The 24,929-nt window shown below is 41.6% G+C and overlaps 1 protein-coding gene across 3 annotated transcripts in view; it reads left to right on the top strand.

Moving 5' to 3' along the window:
- The window catches only part of strbp (spermatid perinuclear RNA binding protein), an 86,481-nt gene extending 66,208 nt beyond the window's left edge, over nucleotides 1-20,273 (top strand). For 2 of the 3 annotated variants that reach the window (XM_084383303.1, XM_084383302.1), the window contains exons 11-19: nucleotides 2,026-2,131; nucleotides 2,895-2,978; nucleotides 3,593-3,801; nucleotides 5,014-5,166; nucleotides 5,741-5,875; nucleotides 6,349-6,489; nucleotides 6,974-7,103; nucleotides 7,668-7,721; nucleotides 13,758-20,273. In XM_084383303.1, the coding sequence (XP_084239429.1) occupies nucleotides 2,026-2,131; nucleotides 2,895-2,978; nucleotides 3,593-3,801; nucleotides 5,014-5,166; nucleotides 5,741-5,875; nucleotides 6,349-6,489; nucleotides 6,974-7,103; nucleotides 7,668-7,721; nucleotides 13,758-13,852 (1,107 nt within the window). In that variant the 3' untranslated portion in view covers nucleotides 13,853-20,273. Of the gene's footprint in view, nucleotides 1-2,025; nucleotides 2,132-2,894; nucleotides 2,979-3,592; nucleotides 3,802-5,013; nucleotides 5,167-5,740; nucleotides 5,876-6,348; nucleotides 6,490-6,973; nucleotides 7,104-7,667; nucleotides 7,722-10,488; nucleotides 11,110-13,757 lie in introns of those variants that run through there. The other variant, XM_084383304.1, reaches the window with a different exon arrangement.
- Nucleotides 20,274-24,929: the final 4,656 nt, after the last annotated feature.

The raw sequence follows: 24,929 nt of genomic DNA, 5'->3' as shown, positions 1-24,929 counted from the left end.
AGACACTGTTGTTATCACCCAGCTGTACTCGCCCTGAGCTGTCAGTGTGTGGGGATCAGTAAGCAACACGCCTATTACCAGACAGAAAGCCCCCATCACCGCCCCAACCGGCACACAATCTGCATTCACACACACTTGTGTGAGCGTGCACATGCAGGAGGAGCTGCATGGTGCTGAATTTTAATGATTGGTGTGGGAAACTATTGCCATTGAAGGCCATAAATCCATCTCTGACACCCTGAGGACAGTTTTTGTGTGCGTGTGTGCGCCTTGTCCTTCTTCACACACACACTCGACTGAGCAGGGCAGCCTCTGAGCCGCATGGCTTAGTGAATCCTGCCGTCCATTTCCTTTGAAGGCAGCCTGAACGAGGCTGGAATGTCAATGGGGATAATTGTATTGGAGCAGATACAAGAGCAGATAGGAGAGAGGGAGCTGTTCTGTCAATGAGCTACGCCGAGCCTCATGAATATCTGAGACACTCTACCCTCCTAATGGATTTGTATTAGCAGAGCCACTATGTGCCATTCTGGTTACCTTTCTGATTGTTTGTGTAGGTTGAGGATGTGTACAGTAAGTCGAGAGTGATAAACACACAGACACACTGGTCAGTGTAGTATGTGCAAAGTTGATGCTGTCTGTTGCAAGATAACTCAAGTTTGTATGGATATGCGTAGACGTCCATTAATGCTCAGATCTTGCCGATATTAATGTACCAGTTTCTGTACATGCAGGTATAGAAGTTTGCCAATGCGCTTCTATGTTTGTAGATAGTCTGACCTAATATTTTTGAAGATGAATATCTTAACATAAGCCTGAATATTCTAGTTTAACATCTTGTTTGTCTCAGTTCTTCAACCAGACTTAACAAGCTGCATTAGTAAAAACAGAATATGAGACTGTATGTCTGTAGAAATCTATCTTTGATATAAGTAGAAAACTGTTGGGCATTCACTTAACTAATCAAAGTGCATTGCTTTCTTTGAATTGGTCTGTATTATAACTTTAATTGATTCAATCTCAAGTGAGTCAGCTAGAGAATAAAATGCTTCAGGATAACGTTTACAACTTAATTTAAACTTTCAAAGTTTCTTGGCTTGAGCTCGAGAACAGAAAGTCTGTGTTGCAAACTGAGAGTGTGGAGGTTAAAGAGAAAGTTTCAACTGCAGTCTTGCATACTCTAGAAACCACGGCCATCTCTTAGCAGCTGAAGAAGTAAATAAGCTACAGAGTCAAGGGGTCAAAGGTTGCAATTTTAACAACTATGTGACAAAGAAATAAAAAATAACCTACTCAATGTGTTTAAAGCACAACAATATGACTTTGACCACAAGTAATGAGGGTATTGATCAAGTTATCTTCGTCTGTTTCTTCTTCCTCTTCTTCTTCGTCTTCTGCAAAATTGATGAATCAATACAAATGAAATGGTTTATGAAAACGGCATGATTTGATAAAATTTTATAGCTATTATGCCAAACGAGTGAAGGAATTGTTTGCTGCTAAATATATGTTTATACATAAATGTTTATTTTGCAAGCTATTTTGGTGATTGGCCATTTCATAAACTGGTCAGAATGAATATAAGTTTCCCCCAGATAGGCAGTTACACAGTGAATACCAGCACGTCTAGGGCTTTTGTTAACAGCCACAACTTCTAACCCCCAGCTACAATATTTCTGACAATAAAAAATTTGTTTTTAGCCTCTTCTGTGACCTAATCAGCCTATAAACCCCACACTCACCATATTTGGAAGATCAACTTCATGTATATTCATGTAGCAGCTGCAGTTGGATTTGCTTGAGTTTGAGAGAAGTGGGTACTTAGGAGGCAGAGGAGGTCTCAGACAAATGCTATCAAGTTGCATTATGGGAAATCCAAACCTGGATGTACAAAACTGCAAAAGAACCTTTAATGTCTCAACTCTACTCTGTTAATGTCCATACTCAGTACAGTTTGAATATATCTTCTTAGCTTCTTTCTTTTCCTTTGTGTGTGTGTGTGTGTGTGTGTTTTGCATTCAACAGCACGCCCTCAGACTCATGGCATTCGGACAGATCTACAAGGTGTTGGAGATGGAGCCTCTTCCCTCAAATAAACCATCACAGAAATACCCCTGGTCTGATAAAGAAGGTGTGTGTACCTGTCTCACTGCCTGTCTGCTCTGTCTACCTCCACATGTCTTTCTGTCTTTGGCAGTCTGTTTAGGCTCTCAGTCTGTATGTATCTATTTTACACACTGTGTGAAGGCTTGTCTTTTCGGTCTGTCAGCGTTACTGACTCCAGTTATCAGGGTCACACATGACGTGACCTTTGCTTTTTCTACACACCAGCGCTGACAGCACCGTCAATACTGCTGACTTGTTAAACATCACAAAAACGATGAGATATGATGTTTTTTGATATTTTGCCTCCCTTTTATGTTGTAATTTTTTTTCAGTGTCAGTTTCAGCTCAGTCTTGTTAACTTGCGAATGCTTTATACGGAGATGTTTCTGCTTTTGTTCACACGAGAGAAAGTTGGCAAATTTTCAAAGAGACTTTCATGGAAAACCGACTCGAGCCTTTACGGTCCCTCATGACTCTGACATGGATAATTGCCAGAGCATTTACAGATTAAGGTGCATGTTAGAAAGGAGCTTATATGTCGTCCTCGTTGTTTGACTGTTTGCTGCTCCGCCTGTCTGCCCTGTTTATCTTGTCTGCCAGTTTATCCATCTTTATGCTTGTCCTCGTATATTGCTTGTTTTCTGCGACTCTGCCTCCCCTTTCTCTCTGTCGCACACAAGTGGTTTTGGTGCGTGTTCACATAAACATCTCTTGAAGTCGGTGATTGATTAGCATCCCTTCTCATCGTTCTGTGTCTCCCCCTGTGTCTCTCTCTTACTTTTTCCCAGGATTAGGTCTGAAGAGGCCGTACGAGGATGGAGCGATGGATGACAAGGACCTCATCAAGAAGATGAAGAGGAATCTGAGGAAAGGTACAAGAAGAAAGGAGGAAAGAAAGGCGATGGCATCACGATGTTCACTGCTCATTCACCCCAATCTATTTTAAGAATGGAGAGAAAGGAAATGCAAGGATGAGAATAAATATCTTTTTAGTTTCATCTCCAAAGCACTGAAAATGAAGCTGCACAATGCTTTGAGATGCCTCAGCCAAGCGTCTCCCTTGTCTCTATTTTGTTTGCTTTCTTCCCCGTCTGCTTTTCTCCCTTCCATCTTTCTTCCATCCTGTGGAGGCAAATCAATAGTATTGATTGTTCACGTTTTAGTAGGCCACCCAACCATCCCCATCTCTTTCTTCATACAAGTAGAAGATAAACCACCACTAATGGAGACAGAGAGGCATTTTTAGATATTGGCAAACTGGAGCAAAGTGATTGAAAGAGAGAGAAAATAGAGAAGCCCCTTTTATTCATCATGAAAACAACCAGCAAGGGAGCAGAGAACCTTAAGAAAATACGATTTATTAAATACAGTATCTCCAAAATGGCCCAGTCTGTCCTATATACACCCCCTACCAACATTTATTAAATATATCCTAATCTGCTATATTTCTACTTTAACCATACCTCTCCCCATTTTTCTGCATTAGTCCTAGACAGTAAAGCCATAGACTCCAACCAGCCAATGAATGCCCTGATGCGGTTGAACCAGATCCGGCCGGGGCTGCAGTATCGCCTGCTGTCCCAGTCGGGCCCGGTTCACGCTCCGGTCTTCACCATGTCTGTGGATCTGGACGGTACCGTTTACGAAGCATCGGGATCCTCCAAGAAGACCGCCAAGCTCCACGTCGCCGTCAAGGTAAGACAGAAAAGTTTAGCAGGTGTGTGCTTATTAGGTTGTTTCCATAATTAGGATGTATACAGGACGGCAAAATGATAAAAGACACACAATTATATAGAAGAGACAAGATTTTTTTTTCTTTTTTGGCTACCTGAAGAACTTTCGAAGCTCTAGCCGCAGCCAAACCTGTGTGTATCTATAAGAATGTTTTTGTCTATTAGTGCGTGTGTGTGTGTGCGTGCGTGTGTTTGTGTGTTAGGAGGGATGGAGGTGGGCAAATCCATGTAATCCCAAAGTGGTTGTGAACAAAGAGGCTCTCCAGAGCACAGAGCCGGGATAATCCGCTATCCGCTCCATTCCCATAAAAGGCTCTTTCTGCCCATCTCGCTCCCCCTTTTGCATTCTCCTCCTCACTCACTTTCTTTCTCTCTCCTGTACTCACCTTCTGATCTCACCTTCTCACCCTGTGTTTCTCCCCCTCAGTTTCTCTCAATGTAACACAATCATCCATTTGGGTCAAAAAATTCTCTTTTTCTCTTCTGCCTACATTATTTATGAATGAATGAATGAATCATTTTGCTGCTCTCTGCGCTGTCGAGGACACAGTAGGCTCATGTGGCTCATTATGTATGCTAATGGTTTTATTGTAACCATTGTGTGAGTTTGGCTGAACTCTATCATGTTAGTACTTGCAGCAGGCTGCAGTATTGCTGCTTCTGGGCGTATATTTTGTTAAACTATAGTCATTTAGACTGGCACAATAGCTGTTTTGGTTGTTTTCTATTCATAATTCCCTGGGTAGCAGATCTCTACCTTTGTGGCTGATGATGCTGATAAAGTGTTTGAAACACACACAAAGAATCATTAATGTATCAGTGTGAAACTGTTTTCATATTGCAAAATCTATCCCATCAGATTTAGAGAGCTTGTTGAAAAGAAAATGGAAAATAAATAGAAAATAAAGGATGTAAGATGTTACCTGGTTGACTGAGAACATTTTTCATTTCAAATCTGGATTTTACAAGGCCACCTCTGGATCCTCTACTGTCCTCGTTGTAGTCTGCAACTCGCAAACATGTGGCGAGTTCAGAATTTCAGCTTTATTCTTACTTGCTCTTGAGTGTAACCCTACTTTTGGTCTCATCATTTTATCTTTAGTGTCTTTTGTTTTGCCGTTTGTCTGCTCCCAAGTTGTGTTATCCCAACTGTATCATCATCTTCCCTCTCTAGGTTCTCCAGGCGATGGGCTACCCGACAGGTTTCGACTCAGACCTGGACCCCATGAGTTCAGACGAGAAGTCGGACGGCGAGGGGAAGAGCGAGACGTCATCACACACTAGCAATAACCCAACACACTCCTCGGACAGTTCCAACACACTGGAGGTGGGGAAACGTGCTGATACAGAAATGCGTACACTCAGTTCAAATGCTTTTATTAAAGCAACGTTATGTCACTTTTTGACTTGAAAATAACAGCTTCAAAATCATGTTGATGGTACAGTGTCTTGTAATAGGGTGAATGGTGTCTCTGTCTCAGCCACTCCGCCCCCCCATCACTTGTTTCTGCACTATGTAGAGGGGAGGATCATAGCGTTACATACATGTTCACTTCAAGATACAAGTTTTCAAGACTTAACATTGTTGTGAAGGAATGAGTTTTGTTTGTAGTTAGCACCTACACTACATCTGACAAATTGTTACAAGCCTAGGATTTGTATTTAAGGAAGCCGTGTTACATGCAGAAACTGTGGGGGGCGCCATATCGCACAAAATGCCAATTTCTACATAGTGTGTGAAGTCGTAAGTGTAAGAAATGTTTATCTTAAATAGTTAAGAATGTGACATTAACTGTAGTTTAAGGACATAACGTGTATCCAAACTGTCCACTGTGCACTTACGAAGAAAGCTATGAAGATGTTTTCAAATAAATTACTCTAATAATCTTTTCACTCCCCAGGTGCGAACTCAGGGTCCCATACTGACGGCGAGTGGGAAGAACCCCGTCATGGAGCTAAACGAAAAGAGACGAGGCCTCAAATACGAACTCATCTCTGAAAGTGGAGGCAGCCATGACAAACGCTTTGTTATGGAGGTGAGAAACCGACCTGCGGCACTTTGCTGCATGTCACCCCACCCCCCCACCCCCCCCTCGTCCCACTTCCTGTCATCTCTCAAGCTGTCCTATCAGTAAAGCCATGAAAAGGCCCAAAAAAAAAAAAAAACATTTACACATGTATGAAAGTGGGGAGCTGTGACATATAATGAAAATCTCTATAATAAAATACATAAAAATATAGAAAACAGAGACTAAGCCACACACACACACACACAGAAACCGGCTGATCACCGGTAAAGTCAATCACTCAACCTGGTTCCTGCAGCAGGCCTGTTCTCTGTGGGATGTGTTGTTTTCCGACATGCCTGGCTGCTCCAGCGCTCTGCTGATTGATTAGCAGGCCTGCTTGACAGCAGGGCATCGCTAAACAAGCTGTCCTGTTCAGCCAGACTCGCTGGCTGAGTTACTGATGACTGATAAGTGTATTTGTGTGTCTGTGTGCACATCAGGTGGAGGTCGATGGGCAGAAGTTTCGTGGGGCAGGCCCCAACAAAAAAGTAGCAAAGGCCAGCGCTGCTCTGGCAGCTCTGGAAAAACTCTTCTCTGGTCCCAATGCAGCTGCAAACAAGAAGAAGAAAATATTGCCTCAGGTACGGAGACACGCATACAGCACATACCAGACACAGAGTGCAGTCTGGGGAGCGTGCATGCACACACACACAATGAAACCACATACATCATACAGTAGTAATCTGTTTTCCTTGACAGCCAAACTGTCAGTGCAGACTTAAGCATCTCTTCTGATCAGTATCAGCTCTGTATAGCCTTGTAGCAATTTGTCCACTTTGTTCACGCGTCAGTAATCAATGACACCGCGTTTAACAAGTGTCTAATCAGATCAATATGTCACACCTGTCAGATCATCCCTCTTCTACTTATGTTGTCAATGAGCCTGTGCGAACAGATTTGTGAACAATGTGGCCCATAATGCATTCAGGTTTTGTCTTGGACTGTGTGTGTGCTTTAATGCCTCATTTATGCGCACCACGTCTATGCAGACACAGGAATACTGTGTGTACCTCTGCATCCTGAATGTTTGAGACACACTAATCATGTAAAATGTGCTGTGTTCAGACTAAAGGAGCCCTGGCCGCGGCAGCAGCAGCCTCAGCAGTAGCAGCTCAGGTAGCCAGAGGAAGAGGAAGAGCAGCACTCGCGAGAGGAGCCTTCGTCAGTGCAGCTGCACCTGGATACGTCACACCAGGTAAATTTTTAATTTTCCCATTTTTTTGTTTTTATTTTGGCGGGTGTGGGTCGATTTAGTCTTTTAGAATTTGTGTTCTTTACAGTATTTGGTTTATTTTTGTATCTAATCTGGTTGCTTCTGCAGGATCGGCATTTTATTTTACTGCTGGCTTCATAGCGCTGACATTTTCTTCTGCTTTAAAGCAAAAATAAGCTTCCATTTCCACCCTGCAACTGTATTGGAAATATTCAGAAATACCCTAAAGCAACAAACTGTACAGGGGACAGTAGTAACATTGATGTACGGCAGTCTGAGTGTTCAATAATGGACAGCACTTACAGAGAATCATGCAGAAAATCTAAATTTTGTGAATGTACTTTTATTTTTGCGCGTTCAGGTTGATCTTGTAAGTAAGTGTAGCTTCCTCTCAGATCTCTTCCCCTGAACGCACAGCTGTCTGTTAAAGTGCAGCACGGCCAAAAACACTTAAAAAAAAAAAAGTTTACTAAAGATGTTGAAAATGCAGCCGGGAATTAAACAAGCCTGCAATTGATTTTGACCCTGAAACCTCTTCCCCAACAGGCTTCGGGACACCGTATGGCTACAGCCCAGCTGCAGCAGCTGCTCCTGCATACGGTACGTGCTCCTCTCTTCTCCCTGCCTATAACCTTCCTCCACCTTCTCTGCTCCCCAACTGAACATGCCATAACTGTTAACCTCCAGCTCTTCTTCTCCACTCCTTTTTGCTTCAGTTTTCTGAAAGCTATTTAAAACTTGATCCCTTTCTAATCCCATTTTTAGGGTTTGGCACTGAATTTCAGTCATAATTAAATAAGCTTAAACCTCTTTGTGGCGTGCTCCAAGCAAATCTGTCTCTACTTTGGCTAATTGTCCGCTCGACACTTGTTTGTTAATCTGCTTGTTGTCACTCCCTCGTCTTGTATGGTTGGCTCACCACTCTGTCGCTAAAGAGCTGATTTCAGTCTCATAATCATGATGATATACACACCTGCACTTCAATTCCTAGAACAGCTGTCTATCTAACTACACAAGCTCTCCTGGATTTATATTAACCCGCACACACTGCCTCTGCTGTCTTCATCTTCATATATGTTTAGTTAGATTAGCAGGACTCATAGTGTGAGCTCCTCACTTTACCCTCCGTTATTTAAGACAGGGTGGCAGGGAGGCTTTGCCACTGCAGCGCTGCTCCCGTCATGTTACCGCTGCTGTCCTCACTGGGCTCTCTCAGGAATGATAGTAATCTATACTAGCCCCTGACCTTAAAAAACATGGGTCGCTATATGTTCCTGTGTCACACACAGTCATATTTATCTCAACAGACTCAGCCTTATGTAGTGTGTGCATGCATGTAGCATTGGGAGGCCTCTCTGTTCATCATACAGCTCGGGGCTTGAATGGGTCTTATGTGAGAGGAGAAACTGGTCCGGGGCCCCAGGCAGACGTTCAGTACCCCCCTGAGACCCCAACAGCCCTGAATATGAAGTGAGCCTTAGTTTTTCTGGTTACGGTGGAGCAGGAAACGCTGCGTTTATTTGAGGTCTTTAGTTTCAGTCCCTGGCATCCACACGTGTTCACATGTGATTGCGACCATGGCGCTAACTGAAATACTCACTTACTTTTTATTATTTTATACTTGTTATTTTTAAGGTTTGTCAGTGGCCATAACATACAGAATATTTGAGAGAGTGTTCATCTCTGCCTCGTTAGTCATCAGTACATGTCACGTATCCTGGTGGGCGATCTTGGTGAGGTCAGCTGACCCTAAGCTGTAACCTCCCACAAGTAGGTAGGAAGTCAGGTTCAGATCAGGTTATTTGAAAAAGTAAAGTTAGAAATGAAAACTAGAATCTCTACAGAATATTAGATACACCTGGTGTTAAGGTGAGTCAAGGTGGAAATCTCATCGTCCAGTTGATCTGCAGATGAAGAGAAGAATAACAATGAGATATAGAAATAGGCTGCAAGTCAGGAAGGAGAACTTTTTTACACTGTAAAATATTAAATACACTTTTACTGGCGTTTATTGCCAGAATGGGAGGGAGAAAAGTCTTTTTTAGACCCCACTGTGGCTTACATTTCAATCAGAAGGGAGAAAAAAGGCACATGAAAACATTGGGAATGACTCCTTTATCTTTGGGATGCAAAGCTTTCATCCTGTTTCCTGCTTTTTCACTGTGCTCTGGCAGTCAACGCTGCTTTGGGCTTTCTTTGTTGGCAAACACTTTCAAGAGTGCTGCTGGGCTCGCTAGAACATTCTGTGGAAAACAGAATATAACATCATAGGACACAGAACATTATAAAGCATATCATACTGTAAAACACTAAACATTATCAGGACAGTCATTTTATCATAGAACATAGAATCATAGCACACATGTCATTTTATCATAGGACATTATATAATATATATATATTATTGAACATTGTATCATAGAACACGACACAATATGTCATGATTCCATTTATAAAAGCAATAAAATGGGAAAACAAGGGGGTGAATACTTTTTTATAGGCACTGTATATCATAGAACATTATACATCTTGTAAAACACAACATTAGATCATATAACGCAGAAGATTATATCATAGAACAGGGAGCACGAAGCCCTTTGAGACCCATTCCTTTCGCATCACGGGACAATAAAAACAACTACTTCTCCTGCTCAACCGTCTCCTTTAAAGGATTATTCCAGTTCATTACAACTTGGGTCCTAAATATGTATTTTTGCTGTTCATATCCGTAATAATAACATTGTACTCAGGTTATCTGCTGAGATCTGCTAATGTGGTGACATCAAAAACAAAAGATTAGCCAGCTCATTTGAAAGAAAAAGCTCAGGCGCATGCTTAAATTTTAAGCTGTGCTGCTGTGCTTGCTCACAGTTTTCCTATGCAGCGTAGGATTATTATCAGTCGTACCTCCGACAACGTGGCACATTATCTGGCTAAAGTGTTGGCTTGAGTTCTGTGTCTGATCGTCTGACCGCTCATGCTTCAGTCGTTGCCGTAGCAAAGTCACCATTTTCCCACATCTCAGCAATAAACTTGACGAGTACAATGTTTGTATAAGGAAAGATTGAGACGTAAGACCCGAGTTATGATAAACCGAAATGAATCATTATCTTTGATCATTTGTTTTCTTCTTTTTAACTCTGAATCTCTCTCCTTCTCGGTTCCTCTAACCACCGATGAAGGGTGTCACATTCCTGCTTGTTCTCACACACTTACGCCCCCCCCTTTGGGAGCCTTGTTTGTGCAGTGCGAGGGGTGTTTGGTCGTAGATGTAGCGTAGTGTGCAGTGTAGTGAGCAGAGAACAACATGGTTATTTGTTGCCCTGGACTCATGCAGAGCTGTGCTCTTCTCATGTCTCCCCTCTAGGTTTGCCCAAGAGAATGCTTCTGTTGCCTGTCATGAAAGTGCCCACCTACCCCGTCCCCCACTACCACTTCTTTTAGCACAGGAGACACACATACCAGACGCTTTTTCATACATACCAAACACCTTTTCATACATACCAAACACCTTTTCATACGTACCAAATGATTTTTCCAAACCATACAATTCGCTTTTTTCTAGAAGGGAAACTCAGTCGTTTTTTTTCTACGATATCAGTGACGGGGAAAGGATTAAGGACTCGAGCTGAAGATTTATCAAAGCGCTTTTTTGCTTTTTGTTTTGTTTTATTACTGTTTCAGAAACTTTTATGAATATGAAAAAAAAATACTGCAGGTTTAAGTTCTTAAGAGATTAACAAAAACTTGAAGGATTTGTACTGTGAATTGTGACCTCATTCTCTGAGTCTATATCAGCCTTTTGTTTTTATTGTGTTTATTCTTTGTAGGAAGACGATAGCCTTTGCAACATGACACACACAACACACACATTCTCTGTATAAAAAAAAAATGAAAATAATAATGTGAGCTGTGTGAAGGATGTATAGGAATAAATAAATAATAATGTTGGCAAAATGAATAAAGTTTATCTCATATGAAAGCTGAACACTGCCTGGTGTTTATCTGGTACATCAGCTGATGAGGTAGTTCCCAGTTTGGTTTGTTTGGTTTTTTATAGCAGTTTATAGCATTCAACCTGCATATGATACTGTGCCCTAAACGTACATTTACCTTTAATATTCCACCCTCATGCATGCACACAGGTGGAATTTCAATCTCTCCTTGTACCTCTGTGCGTCTCGTTACATCCTTTTGACCCTCGGCTTATAGATATTCAGAGAGAAAGGCGGGGAGACAAAGGATGAATTTAGAAAGCTCTTTTCAGATCCTGCATCTTGCATTCAGCTGCACGATCTCATTACCTGACGTGGATTAATATTTGGCAGGTTTCCCAAAGCTATCAGAGATATCGCCCAAAGTATATATGAAGATGAACACAGGCCGAGTGCAGCCTCTCTGCAGCAACACTTCCAGAGCTCAGTACATTGTTGGAGGTGAATTCAAATGGCATTAAAAGGCCCAAAAGACAAAAAATGTTGCTTCTACATAGACTTCAGCTAAATCCCTGTATTTTCTTGCCTTGACAGAGGTTAGTGTCCTCTGTTAACATGTCAAAGGCAAACAGATCCTGTGGTGCACAGCAGTCAAAACAATAAGGACTGAATTAAAACCTCACTGTCAATTTGTTTAATGTTGTTATTGTTCCATTATTTTAGTACATACATGTGCTGTATTTGTGTTTTGGTTTTTTTTTTCACATCTTTGCACGGCTTTCAAACAAGGATCACCAACAGAGCCGCTAAACCTTGGGCTCAAAACTATCCTTCCAGCTAGATTTAAAGATTTGCTGTAAGGATCACAGGTACAAATAAATACATAGATAAAAGACTAAGGGGATAAAAAAAGGTATAGAAAAGAAAAAATACTATAGTTTTTTCCATCAACATGCTGGTCAAATGCCGTGCCAGTTACGCGGTCCCTTCAACACATCTTGGTCATCTAACCAGCGAGAGATAACCCCCTCGATGACGTCTCCATGGTTACGGCTGTGAGGCGCAGCCATTGGATGAGAGGACCCAATATCTTGTCCAATGGTTGGTTGAGCTCCATTGAGTTTTTGTAAAACCTTTCAAATGATATTTGTCTGACATCACCAAAGCTCTCCTTCAGCCTCACATGGTTGAAGATTCATTTTCAAATGTTTCATTCTGTGTCTATTTTCTGTTATTTCTCTTCTGTTCAAGGTTGAATTCGTTGTTCAGAGCTGCAGAGAGTGTATACTGTCAACTGATCTCATTATTTATTGCACAGCAACAATCTTTGATTTATTATTTGTTATCAGGCTTTTTGTTCAGAACCCACTGAATCTTCATGGCTAGAATAGCTGTAAAGTATTGAAAGTTTGGTTCAACATTTTGGGAAATACACTTCTTGGCTTTCTTGCCAAGAGTTACAGGCAAAGATTGATACCACTCGCATGTCTGTACACTAAACACTAAGCTACAGACAGCAGCCGGTTAGCGTAGCTTAGCATAAAGACTGGAACATGGGGAACACCTTGCGGAGCAACGACGTGCTGATACGCTGATTTTCTTACCTTTGGACAGAGCCAGGCTGTTTCCCCCTGCTTTTGGTCTTTATGTCCAACTAAGCTACCCGTCTCACGGTTCCAACTAAATATTTAATTGAAGATATGAGGCTGGTAACAATCTTGTCTCATTTTATTTATTCATCCATCTTCTGCCCTGGGGTCGGGTTGGGGCCAAACAAGGTAGTCCAAAATGTCCTCCTCTCCTGGGAGATCCTGAGGTGTTACTCGACAGGGAAAGTCATGTACACAATATGCTCGGTTTACTCGTGAGAACACCGATGCTGAGCTTCTTTTCCTCTGTCGCTAAAGCTGCAGTCTCGTTCTTTTGGTCATTAGCTGCAGCTCATGAGCCAAATTGTGGGTTGGAACGTAGATGGACTGGTATAACAAAATATTTGCCTTCTGGATCAGCTCCATCTTCACCACAACAATCCGGTACGATGCTCGCAATACTGCCAACAATGCAGCGTAGCATCAGCTGATCTCAAGCTCTATATTACACTCACTGAACAAGACCCTGGTTGATTGTTCCCTTGGAGTTTGGCGTGAGATGCTGCCCCAAGTAAAGGAGTATTTTACTTAGACCCCCTTCAATCCTTGAAAAAAAATGCTAGAAATATCAGGAAGAGCATCAGATAAGGGATCCCTTTCCAGGACGGAAAAAACTTGCAGTATTTGTCTATTTATGTCTATTTATGAAATACAGCAAAAACTACATTCTTCTCATTTACATCTTGATAAGAAACCAACGAAGTGTATTTCCCAAAATGTTACTCCATTAATTCACTCCTCTGGCCACTCCTATACAGGCAAGTTTATGTAATGTACCTGTTATTAATGCCACCCTGCGATAATCTTTTTACTGGAACATTTCCAAGTACTGCTCGAGAGGATGTTAACATCCTTCAAGTGGACTTGAAGTCACCTTGTCATAAAAAAAAAAAAACATTATTGGATTTCTTTGTGCTGCAGATGTGCCTTTGTGTCCTTCACAGGCATTAAATCTGTCATGTTGTTGTCAAAAAAGTCAAGACTGTATTGAAGCCTCACATTGTGTGTATAGTAATCACTGCTGCTCTCTTTGTCTCTCCGTCTTGCTGCAGGTGGTCTTTTCATTGACAATCCCTTCTACCAGCCACGGACCATCGCTCCTTTTATCATTCACCTGGGTCCCCAGGATCTCTTCTCTGACTTCTAGAGGCAGCAGGTTGTTTTGGATCATCACTCTTACCTGTCTTGCATAAGCAGGACACCTGTTTTTTTCTGTCCGTCTGAGCGGGCCACCTTTCTACACAGGTGACGGACTCACAGATCCAAAACTATTTTGGTTTGGAAGACGTCGCCTCGCCTACTGACCGAGAGGCTCAAAGCTCCTCTCTCTGTTCCCTCCTCTCTCGGCCCAGATTTATCACTTCAGAGGAGAGTAACTTTACACGAAGCAATACTCGGATTTTACGAGAAACGTTCGGCTGCGACTGCGCGAGTATGGCCTGAACGTTTGGTCTTTCTTATAGCAATACACCTGAACTCCTCTCTTCAAGCTTACTTACTTGAGAAGATGTGAATGTCCGATTGGAGTTTGGCCCGACACAGCATTGCAATAGCTCATTCTGATTGTATATTCATTGTATGTGTGCGTACGTGTGGCTATAACATGACTATATACACATATATGTATGGTGTATGTTTCTATAACGACGTGTTGACAATAATATTACTATATGATGATGTATTTATGTAAATATTCTATAAAATATAACTATTGTTGGTATAAATTATTTTAGAATTATAAAGTGAAATGTAACTGTAATATCACAGTATAGCTTTCTTCCAATTTTATATACACTGAGCAATTGAAGCTAGTTCTAGGAGATGCAATATTATCTTTGGTATTCCTATTAACCTGTGCTGTTAGAATAACAATGCTTCCTTCCTTCCTTTCCTTCAAACTTTTCCTTCTATCTTTGATGTCTCTCTGAGCCTTTCTGAGCACGCTCTCTGCTGCCCGAGGTTTGTTTACGTGGCCCCGGACCAGAGGTGCTCTCTACTGAACACACTCATCACCTAATCACACTCTCTTCCTGTCAGAAAGCACATTTTCTATAGTCTCACTGCTGGCAGGGAATACTGTTGTTACAAATACAGTACTGTATGTGTGTAGTATGTGTATACTCTCCTCCCTCCACCATCAACACTGAACAATCGTCAGCTCTGTCCCGCTCCTTCGGGATCAAAAGCACAGCTTTTTTTCACACCCATTACTAAAACACGCATTCACACACACCCTCCCCTCCCTCTACGCTCCTGCTGTGACTCTCCGCTGTATGGACGTGACGCTGCCGGTGGCAGAGGCGGCTTTGTTACACAACGGGAAAGACGGAGCACAAACTACTGGCTAACTAATTACGGTTATGACCCTTCAAAAGTCTTCAGAAGTGGGAGCTTGAATTGGATTTATATGTTCCATCATCATTTACTGTGTGTATGCAGCAGGGTTTTAGGAACAGGCAATGGCATGGATTGGGGTTGTGCCATTGGTCACCTTTGCGAGAGGAGGAGTGAAAACATGGGTGGGGTTGAGGTGGATTGAGGAAGTTTCAGCCCCGATGCCTGATTATCAACCACAACAATCTCTGGCGTCACGTTACAGTACATTAAAACGACTGCAATGAGTTCCACACAGCTGGGTTTACGTGTTTAAAATTTAGAAAAAGGACAGCGCGGGAATCAGATCAGTATTCTGTATCGACGGATGAACTAAGTCGTGTTGGGAGAGTAAAATATGGATAGTTTTATCCTTAGCTTCAGCCACAGAGACACCTGTCAGTCAAGCAAAGCCACTGCAAAACTTCCTCGTCAGACTTGATGTGCTTTTAATTGAGCAGAGGCGCACATTTCAGGAGGCCAGATTAGCTTTTGGGATCAAAACATCTCATGTTGACTTTGTGTTTGGAGAAAGTGGTCGGGTCTTTTTGAACGATTTAAAACCAGAAGTCACAGGACAGGACAGCCCAGGAGAGCTTAGAAGAGGGAATTTTGTATTGTTGGTCATCATTAGTACCCTGCAAATACTTGTATATTTCTTCGTAGTAGTTGTCTGTGTAGTGGTAGTGTCATAGCTCACTGTAGGTAGTTAGCAGACTGAGAGCAGAGATATTCAGTTAAACTCTTGTTGGAGCCAAACACACGTGACGGCAATGTGCACACTGAGATAGCTGTCACAGCACACGCATTGTCTCAGATTACATGCACTCGAAAGCTCTTGATCAGTTTTTTTTTTGTATCTTCATCCTTTAATAGATACCAGATGTCAGTCAGCGGGGCCGAATCAAACAGAACGTGCATCAAAAGGCTTTGATTCTCCTCACGCTCGCCTTCATCCGTGCAGTTTGATGTCGTGTGTTTGTGCCGGCTTTGATTTGACAAAAGCGACGTCTGATAAAGAGACAACAGACCGAGGGCCCAGAGCCCGTTTTTCAAGACAATAAGTCAAATTAGAGTGAGATTTTGTGACACCACCGAGCCGACGGTGGCGATTAAGTAAATTTATGCCACCAAGCTGTGATTGTGAGATCGGAGGTAAACTGAAGGATGTTTTGGGGTTATAATCTAGTCGTGCTTTACATCTTGAAGCTTGAAGCTGTGAAGCTGTGAAGCCAACACACACTCATAGTAAAGTTTAAACAGTTGTTTCCTCAAGTTCAACGACTGGTCATAGTTCACCTATATGCCCCTATGGCGGGTCTATTCAATCAGCGGTCACATCCGGGCCAGAAACAACCACAGAGTGGCTCAGCACACATAAATCTGGAAGTCACCATATACTTACATTGCCAATTTCTTCTGCATTAATTGGCTTTTGTTTAAAATTTCTTGAAAAGATTCTTTAAAAAGCATTTAAATAGGATGATGGAAATGTCAGGCCTATCTACATTTTTAATTTCAAAGGAGACCTATTATTCTTTTTCGTTTTTTCCTTTCCTTCAGTGTTTCATATTTATTATTGTGCATGTAAAAGATCTTGAAAGTTGAAAAAGTCCGCACCAACAGAAGCTCCTCTTTCCCACATTTGTGTCATTTCTGCCTGGAGGATAGTTTGGCACATAAGAATTGATTTAGCTCAGCTGCTCTAGTTTTTTTAGCAGTGCTGGGTCAGGCATCTGTTAACTGACCAATCAGAGGAGGCTGTGTATTCAGGAGGGGGGGGTGGGGCCTTAAAGAGACAGGAGCTGCGTCTCAGACAGACTGGGAATACAGAACACTAAAGCTGTAAACCTGTTGAAGTAGTAACCCAAGATGCATTTATGAACCTGAAAATGAGCATAATATGTCTCCTTTAAAATCTGGCCCAGTTGAATTGAACAGCCCGGCCATATGGTATCCTCCGCACTGCCCAAGGGAAAGGTCTATAAAGTTTGTGTTAAACAGTCATAAAACCTTCATAAATTAGAGGGTTTACTGTTTTTTTCAGGACCTGAAGCATGCCACTCTTCACATATTTCATCTGCTAATCTTTGTTTACATATGAGAACCATATCCGACTGGAATTTACAGAACAAATTAGCGCCTGGATCATCTTACTTCAACATGCAGCAGCGTTAACACGCTAATGTGTCCTGTAGAAACTAGATCCATCCATGTTTATTAACCATAGATCTCCACAGTACGTGTCCGTTTCTGGTGGCGGATTTCGTCTCATCTCGAAAAGTTTTCCTTGCTTTGCTCTGACTTTTCATCCTCATGTGGAATTCACAGGGAGGTGAATAACTTGGAGCTCGACTGTGTGGAAACAGACCTCCTCTATCAGCTAAGAATTTCTCCTAATTTCCCCTCTGCCCTCTCTCTCGCTGCCCCCGTCCTCTCTGTCCAGATGGCCCACATTAATAAGGCAGACAGTCATACCTCAGTGAGCAACCTTTTCATTTCCCCTCAGACTGAACAGACACGCAGGAGGAGTCACCCTGACTGCTGGCCCCGTCCTCTCGGTCCGTTGGCTGGATGAAGGTGGTCAGAGGCAGGGTGGCAGTCCAAAGCTGTGCAGTCTCCCGGGTAGGCAGAGGTTCACATGTGTGTTTCTTGTGAGTGTTTACAATGAATTCTGAGAAAATATACCATTTTAGAGCTTTTTAATCATTTATTTGTAAATGTATCAATAAGATTAGATGAAAAACATATACTCTAATTATCTAAACTGTTTGTCTAAAAGGGATTATCACAGGAAAAGGAAAAAATGATCCCATATTCTTGTTCTGTAAAAGTATATATTTCATGAAGATGATGTAGAGAACGAATGAGAATCAAAGAGGAAAATTAAACCAATGCTGCACCATATAAAGAAGCTTTATTTAGTACATGTGGAAATAGAGGGGGAGACACGACCAGGAAGATGACAATACCAGCCATACTCCACTAAGAATGTCTCCGCTATAGAAAAACATAACCGTGACAAGTTTTTTCCTGAAGAAACACATTCATTGCAGCCCAGTTTGAAGGCTTGGACAGGCGACATCCACGCGGATGACTTTTCTAGAGAGTAACGTTTGTTTGTGCCGGACTTGTCGCCCCGCTGAGTTTTCTGATGGATGTTCTTCCTGCTCCGGTGTTCCCCAGAAATGTCTCCAAGGGGAAAACACACACCCCTCCCCGAACACTGCCTCTCAGTGGGCAACTACACCTGTAAATCTAAAGAAGCACAAAACACACAAGAGCAATACACCCACACATCGTTCTCAGGGCCACCTGACACACACACGTATGCAAATAGATCAACACAGACACACACAAGCGCACATGTAATCATAAGATGTAAATATTTCAGCGTTCACAGTCGAGCACATTGAGACAGCATGACATCCTTTGCTCCGTGGTTTGTATATTACACATAAGATTGTACTGTATGTAGTGAGAGTCACACAAGTGGTTATAGGCCTTGTTTGTACTTTAGGATTTGAGCCATTTATAGCTGAGAAAACACACACCCCCCGCCTCCCACGTTTGTTATCTTGGTGCTTTATAACGGGCTGTCTGTAGCACTGTACATAACGGATTTTACTTTTAAGTTTCCTGTTCGGAGGAGCAGCAGCTATCTGCGAACGACTCGAGCTTCGCCGTCAGGGGAGAAGAGGGAGGGGTGCTGTCATCGGAAAAAGTTTTTGGCACCAAAAGCGGGAGCTTCGTCTGTTTTAGATGCTGCAATATGTTCAGTAGTTAAAGGGTTCTGGGTGCTTTCGTTGCCAGGTAACGTCAGGTTTTTCGAGCCTGGTTTCCCAAAGGCACCTCTTCATCCTCCTGCCAGGTCAAAGGTCAAAAAGTAAAAAAAAACGAATGACGCAGAGATGCTTTTCAGACACGGGTTCCGGCTTGTTCCGTGAGATGGGATTTATCCAGACACCAAAGACTTTGAAGCCTTTGTTGAGCAAAAATCTGATCATCCCGGCAGTCTCAGAAGTGAGAAAGCATTCGGGGTGTGATCTGATATTCACCGTCTAGACAGTTATGAAATGTCAGGTAAAAAGAAAAAGAGCCCTCCCGTGTGTTTAGACACCCTCTGGAGGAAAACTGTCTTGCTCGTTGTTGCATTAGCGCTGAAAGTTTGGGTTTAAGTCTGGGAGTAGTGCTAAATTTGTCTGGGAAGCAGAGGGAGAAGAGGTGCGGAGAGAGAAGACGAGTCCATGAGTGAAGTCTGCAGAGCGGCAGAAATAGATCCGGGGTCGCGTTTCGACTGGCGAGGCAAAGTTAACCAGACTAACTGCTGAACGGATCATCTTCTCTGGGTGTGTGCGCATGTGTGTCGCGGGGGGGAAAATGTGTGTGTTTGTGTGTTTGTCTGGCAAGCACATAAACCCGGAGGGGGATCGGAAGCTATTTCACACACATACACACAATATCGCAGTCACATTGAGCATGTCGTCGCATACTCCCTGATCACGGTCCACTGATTGTTTAAGTCCAATATCCTCCTGATAAATGATCAAAGCATTTTGGTTGGGAATGTACACTGTTGTTATAGTGATTGTAGAGTAGAATGTATTTACTCGTAGAGAGAGTAAACTTGCTTTTTTGTAGAGAAGCATATATACAGAATATATATGGATACATACATATATATACACATCTATATATCTTTTGAGCTACTTGTGTGTGAGCGTTGCTTCGGGCGCATCCACCCTGTTAGGATTCATATTTCTTTCCCCTTCAGTTTTTTTTTTTTTTTTTTTTACAATGTTTTGACAAAGGTAGCGTCTTCTGAGTGCTGAGTGTTTACTTTTTCCTGTAAATATGATTTTTTTTTATTTTATTTTTGACATAAAGGGGATTAAAAGAACCCGTTTTAAGATGCTGCCTACGAAACTATGAAGCGATATCTGTCCACAGCCTCTGTTTGATCCTTGAAAATTATCAAAGTGACATTGTGTGAAGTGTAACGACGGGTGTCAGGGTGCGAGTCTCGCAGGTGAGCAGAGGCCGATGAACGAGGGGGGGGTCATCTGAACTCGCTGTATTGATTGTTTTGATTAGTAGCAACATTCACGGCAGTGATGATCTGTGGTTGTCACTGTTTTTGACATAATCTATGCTTGACGAACTGAAAATAAATTGGAGAAAGTGCTGAATCTCTATATGTGAGTATCTTCTTTTTTTAATGGTGTCTGAAAGAAATGGAAACTGATGACCTGGCAGAGTGGAAAGAAATTACACAAATTCCAGATTATCATGATGATGCAACATAAAAACAAACATAAGGTTGGGTATTTTAAAGGGAAAGGACGACATTTTAGTAGGCCTGTGTATCTATGAGCTGCACCAAGCCTCTTACTCATCCATCCCCGGCACAAAATAGTGAAACGTTTCAGAAATATATCACTTTTAGCAGTAAAAAAGTCATATTCAGCAGTATTAAAGGGATTTCAGTGAAATTGTTGCCCATATCTTTGTGCTAGTGAGGCCTCTGGTGCGATCGTATCACTTTCAGCAGCTTTATAATTCAGCCTTGAACTGCGCTGTCTTCTTGAAGTCAAATAAATCAGTCGTGATGAATCCAATGCCCAAACGCCTTCTGTGATTATTTATCCATTTTCCATTGTTGTTGTTGCAGTTTCACCTTTAAAATTCACATCATTAAGGCCACATTCTGGCACCTACAGTAACACTGGTGTCATCATGTCATACTATAATCACGCAGTCAAGTTTATGGCCCATAATTGGCAAGTTTGTCTAAGACCAGTTTCAGCACATGGCGGCTCAGCAAACACGAGCTGTCAATCATATTTAGAGCAGCACTGCTGACGGCCGAGTCCGAGTATCCGGTGACATCTCCGGCAGTCAACACCATCATCAGCACACAGCCACAGCTGCCAATCATCCCGCAGTGCAGCGAGTGTGGAAAAAGAACAACTGGCGAAAAAAAATCTGTGCTTTTGTGCGAGAGACAGCAAACGAGACGGAGAGGATGAGGATTAAACTCTCCAGCCAGACAGTTATCCTGACAAATTAAACCCTGCTTAACAGATATCAGTGGATTGTGTCAAATGTGGGAGTACAGTTCACTTTTTGTTCACACATCCATTTATTCTTATTTTTACACTACAATTTTTCACAAAAAGCTGTGACAAAAATGGGGGCAACGAAGATAGAAGTGTCAAAAAAATCTGAATGCAAAGCTGTTTACATGCCGACTCACATCAACGTGATAAATCCTGAACAATAAAACAACCGTCTGGAGTAAAATACTTCTCCAATGAAGGGCTCAGGGAGGGTAATTGCTCATTCTGTCTAGAAATTTGCCCACAATGAGAAACAAACAGAGGCTGTTTAACAGGAGCAGAGATATCAGATCACAGTCTGATGATAAAACTTCTTCTCGCTGTCACATCACATTCCCTGATCTCACAGTTATGTACACACTAATCTGGAAAACCCATAAGACACAGTATACCAGAGGCATCTGCGTGCACGGCCCAGATTCAGACACTGTAGGACAATTAATGACCTTGGACTGCCTACAGCTCCTCAGGATGACCAGTGTTGAATTTCAGATGGTGTGATATGCTGCTCACAAATCAGATTAATTTGACAAGACCTAATCCTTCCCTCCTGACACAGGACCTCAGTGTCTGTTTATAGGAAACAACATGCTGGTGAAGATTTAACAAGACCTATTACCTAACTAAACCAGTGGCAATACATCTACAGCTGTTTGAGCACACATACCTCTACAGTAGCTTAATCTCTATCATACTGAAACTATTAATAGGCTGAGAAAAGCACGCAAAAACAAATAAGCTAGCTTGGTTAACTTAGCTTTTTTCGAGATAGGTATGGTATATTCATTTCTTTATTTATGCTCTAAAAGTAAGCTAAACAGTCCTCCTGTAAGGGTTAGCTAATGTGCACCTGTTAGTCCCATGTAACAGATAGCAGATGGAAACCTGAGCTAGAGACTTAAGTGTGCATATAAAATTAATAAACAATGAAACGTAACAAAATAAAAATCAGACTGTTGAAAAATATGCTCAAGAAATTTGAAAATCCATCAAAACATTCAAGACTGAACAGATTTTAAACCTGTTGTTAGCTCTGCAAAACACTTATACCTATTATATTTCGAGTCGAGTCGAACAATAGGCCTTTTCCCACTGAAAACATTTTGACATGTCACAGTAGGAGAAGCACAGGTATAAATCATAAAATGAATGATGGCTGAATTCATTTAGCGGGCCTCAGGGTCCTGGTATCGTGTACGCTGACTCACTGCCACACTGTCACTGTAACCCCCACAACAAGTCAACATGCCATTACACTGTCATGAATCAAACAAAACCAAGCCATGCCAAATAGTCAAACTTTTTCATGAAAGTAAAATTAGTCTAAATTCATCCAGAACTGCATCATCTGCATGTCTTTGTGTATCAACAGCAGGACAGGGTAAAGGCATATGTACATCATAGAGAGCCAAAGTCACGCCCCTTCTCTATACAGACACAAGAGAGGACCTAATATGGATCCCTGGGGGACCCCAGAGGGAGTCGGAAGAGGAAGTCCACCCTTTTCATTCACTCAAATAACATTTCACACTACAAAGTGCTTGATCTGAGACATTTAAGGTGGAAAACCTGCAGTGGGACTTCAAGATTAACAGAACTAAAGACCTTTCGATCTAAAATTACTGCTCCACCACATACATTTTGAAAATAGCAGTTTGCTTTGATAGCAGAATAGTTCATTAAAGACACATTGTGGATTTTTTTTTTTACCACTGGTAGCGCTGTAGAGAATGTTTTTATGTTTGGGCCCCCGTTTTTTTATATTTTATCTTATTTTAGATAAGAAACCGAGTGTAAATATATTTTTGGTTTATTTACAAGAAGACTCCACAGACTCGAAGAACCAATTTATTTGGTTCTAATTAATCAAGAGTTTCAGCTTCGGGGAGATTTTATTCTTAAGTCAGAGCAGACCTTGTTTTGCTCCCTCTCACTCAGTTTGACATAGTTGCCAAAAGCCCTATCTTCTTCACAACAAATTTAAACCCACGCTAATTATTTTTTTTTTCCAGGCGAGCTGCACTGTTTGAAGTCTGGGTAATTGATTTTTATCAGTACAAACTCTGACTGCTCTAACACCTCTTTGCACTCTGCTTCTGACATGCTCGTGACCTTAAACAGTTAGATGGAGAACAACAGCACTGATTTAAATTAAGTTCAGTGCAAGTAAACTGATATTAAACCGAGGCAGTGAGGTGGAATAATTGGTACAGGGAACTGATGTGTGCATGAAAATATGGAGTTTATTATGAGTGCTAGAATAAGTGGTCCATTATTAAAAAATGGGGGGAAAAAACAACAAATATTGTAAGGTATTTCTGGGTTATTCACAGTTTTACTATCTACAAATTAATCTTTGACCACTTTCAATATTCTCATTCTAATATACACTGTAAGCACATTTATTAGAAAATCTAATGTTAAAAAGTTGGTGGATTTACCTGCCAACTGTGATCAAAACTCAAGACCTTCACAGAAGAAGTTCTTGTTATTTTTCTCAGCACGTTGAAGACCCTTATCAGATGTCATGGATTAAGAAAATGATCTGTTTCTCTCCCTGAGAATACCTCCGGGCTTAATTCTCCCTTATGAGGGAAATTATATCAGAGTAATTGGACATGGCAGAGAGGTGTGAAATCTTTCACTCAGACGAGTATCTTTTGTGAACAGGTGGCGGCTCGACTTTGTTCACACTCCTCCCCTGAACAAATGAGATAACGCTGACGAGACTAACGAGATACAGTACTCGGGATTTCACCTTTAAAGAGCCGCCTCGAGCATCCGAAGGTTTGCCCATTCGCAGTCCTCCAGAAGAGAGCAGATGTAAAAGAGAAATACACTGTAGTCTGTGTATGCACACAAAACAAACATGTACATCCTTTTCTGTGTCAGGTGTCACTGCCACAGTGTAAACAAGTAAAAGACACAAGTAAACACCCAGTTAGCATTGATTTGGTGAATTGCAGGTAGAAACTTGGCTTGATTTAATGTTTTCAGTGTTACACATAATAACATATAATGATAGTTGCCCTTGAATAAAGCTAAAAGGGTTAGTTGATTAAGTTGATTCGTTTTTTATATAAAATAATCATAAAGGTGTTATTAATAATTATATTACTAATATTTGTATAAACAGTATAAATGGCAAACGGTGTCTGGTTCCAGCTCTTTAAATGTGAATAATTAGGATAATAATGGAGCGATTATAGATATGATTCTGTGATAGTAAACTCAATCATGTTTTTGGGCTGTTGATCAGACAAAAATCTGAAAATACAGACAGATTAATTGGTAAAGTAATCAATGAAAAGTGTTACTTGTAGCCCTGCTGTTATTAAAAGTAAAAATAGTGATAGGTATTAATAGTCCCAGTTTGCACATAGCCCACATAATTCAAGCCAGGGACCTTTGTTGTGTGTCACACCCCTCTCTTGTCATGTTTCCTGTCTGCCTCTGTGCCGTGAAGGAAAAAATGCCCCCAAAAATTATTTTTTAAAGATAAATGTTGCCATCAATGGGACCATTAATGCGTTCCCTGTCATAAGAAAAGCCTCAAATCTCCAATTTTGAACATTTTCAAGCCTGAAGATGTGGTTGAAAGAGATAACATGCTCTTTTACAAGTTAAAAAAAAGTCTCTAAATTGCTTTGTGCCACACACTGTGACACTAAAACGGCAACAACAGCTTCAGCAATTTTGGCTTATCTCATGTTCAGGGTGAAATGCGAGTCT

This window comes from Pagrus pagrus (assembly GCF_965226575.1).
Source record: "Pagrus pagrus genome assembly, chromosome: 19".
Lineage (NCBI taxonomy): Eukaryota > Metazoa > Chordata > Actinopteri > Spariformes > Sparidae > Pagrus > Pagrus pagrus.
The sequence above is the reverse complement of the archived record's forward strand: the minus strand, read 5'-3'. Positions and strand labels throughout refer to the sequence as shown.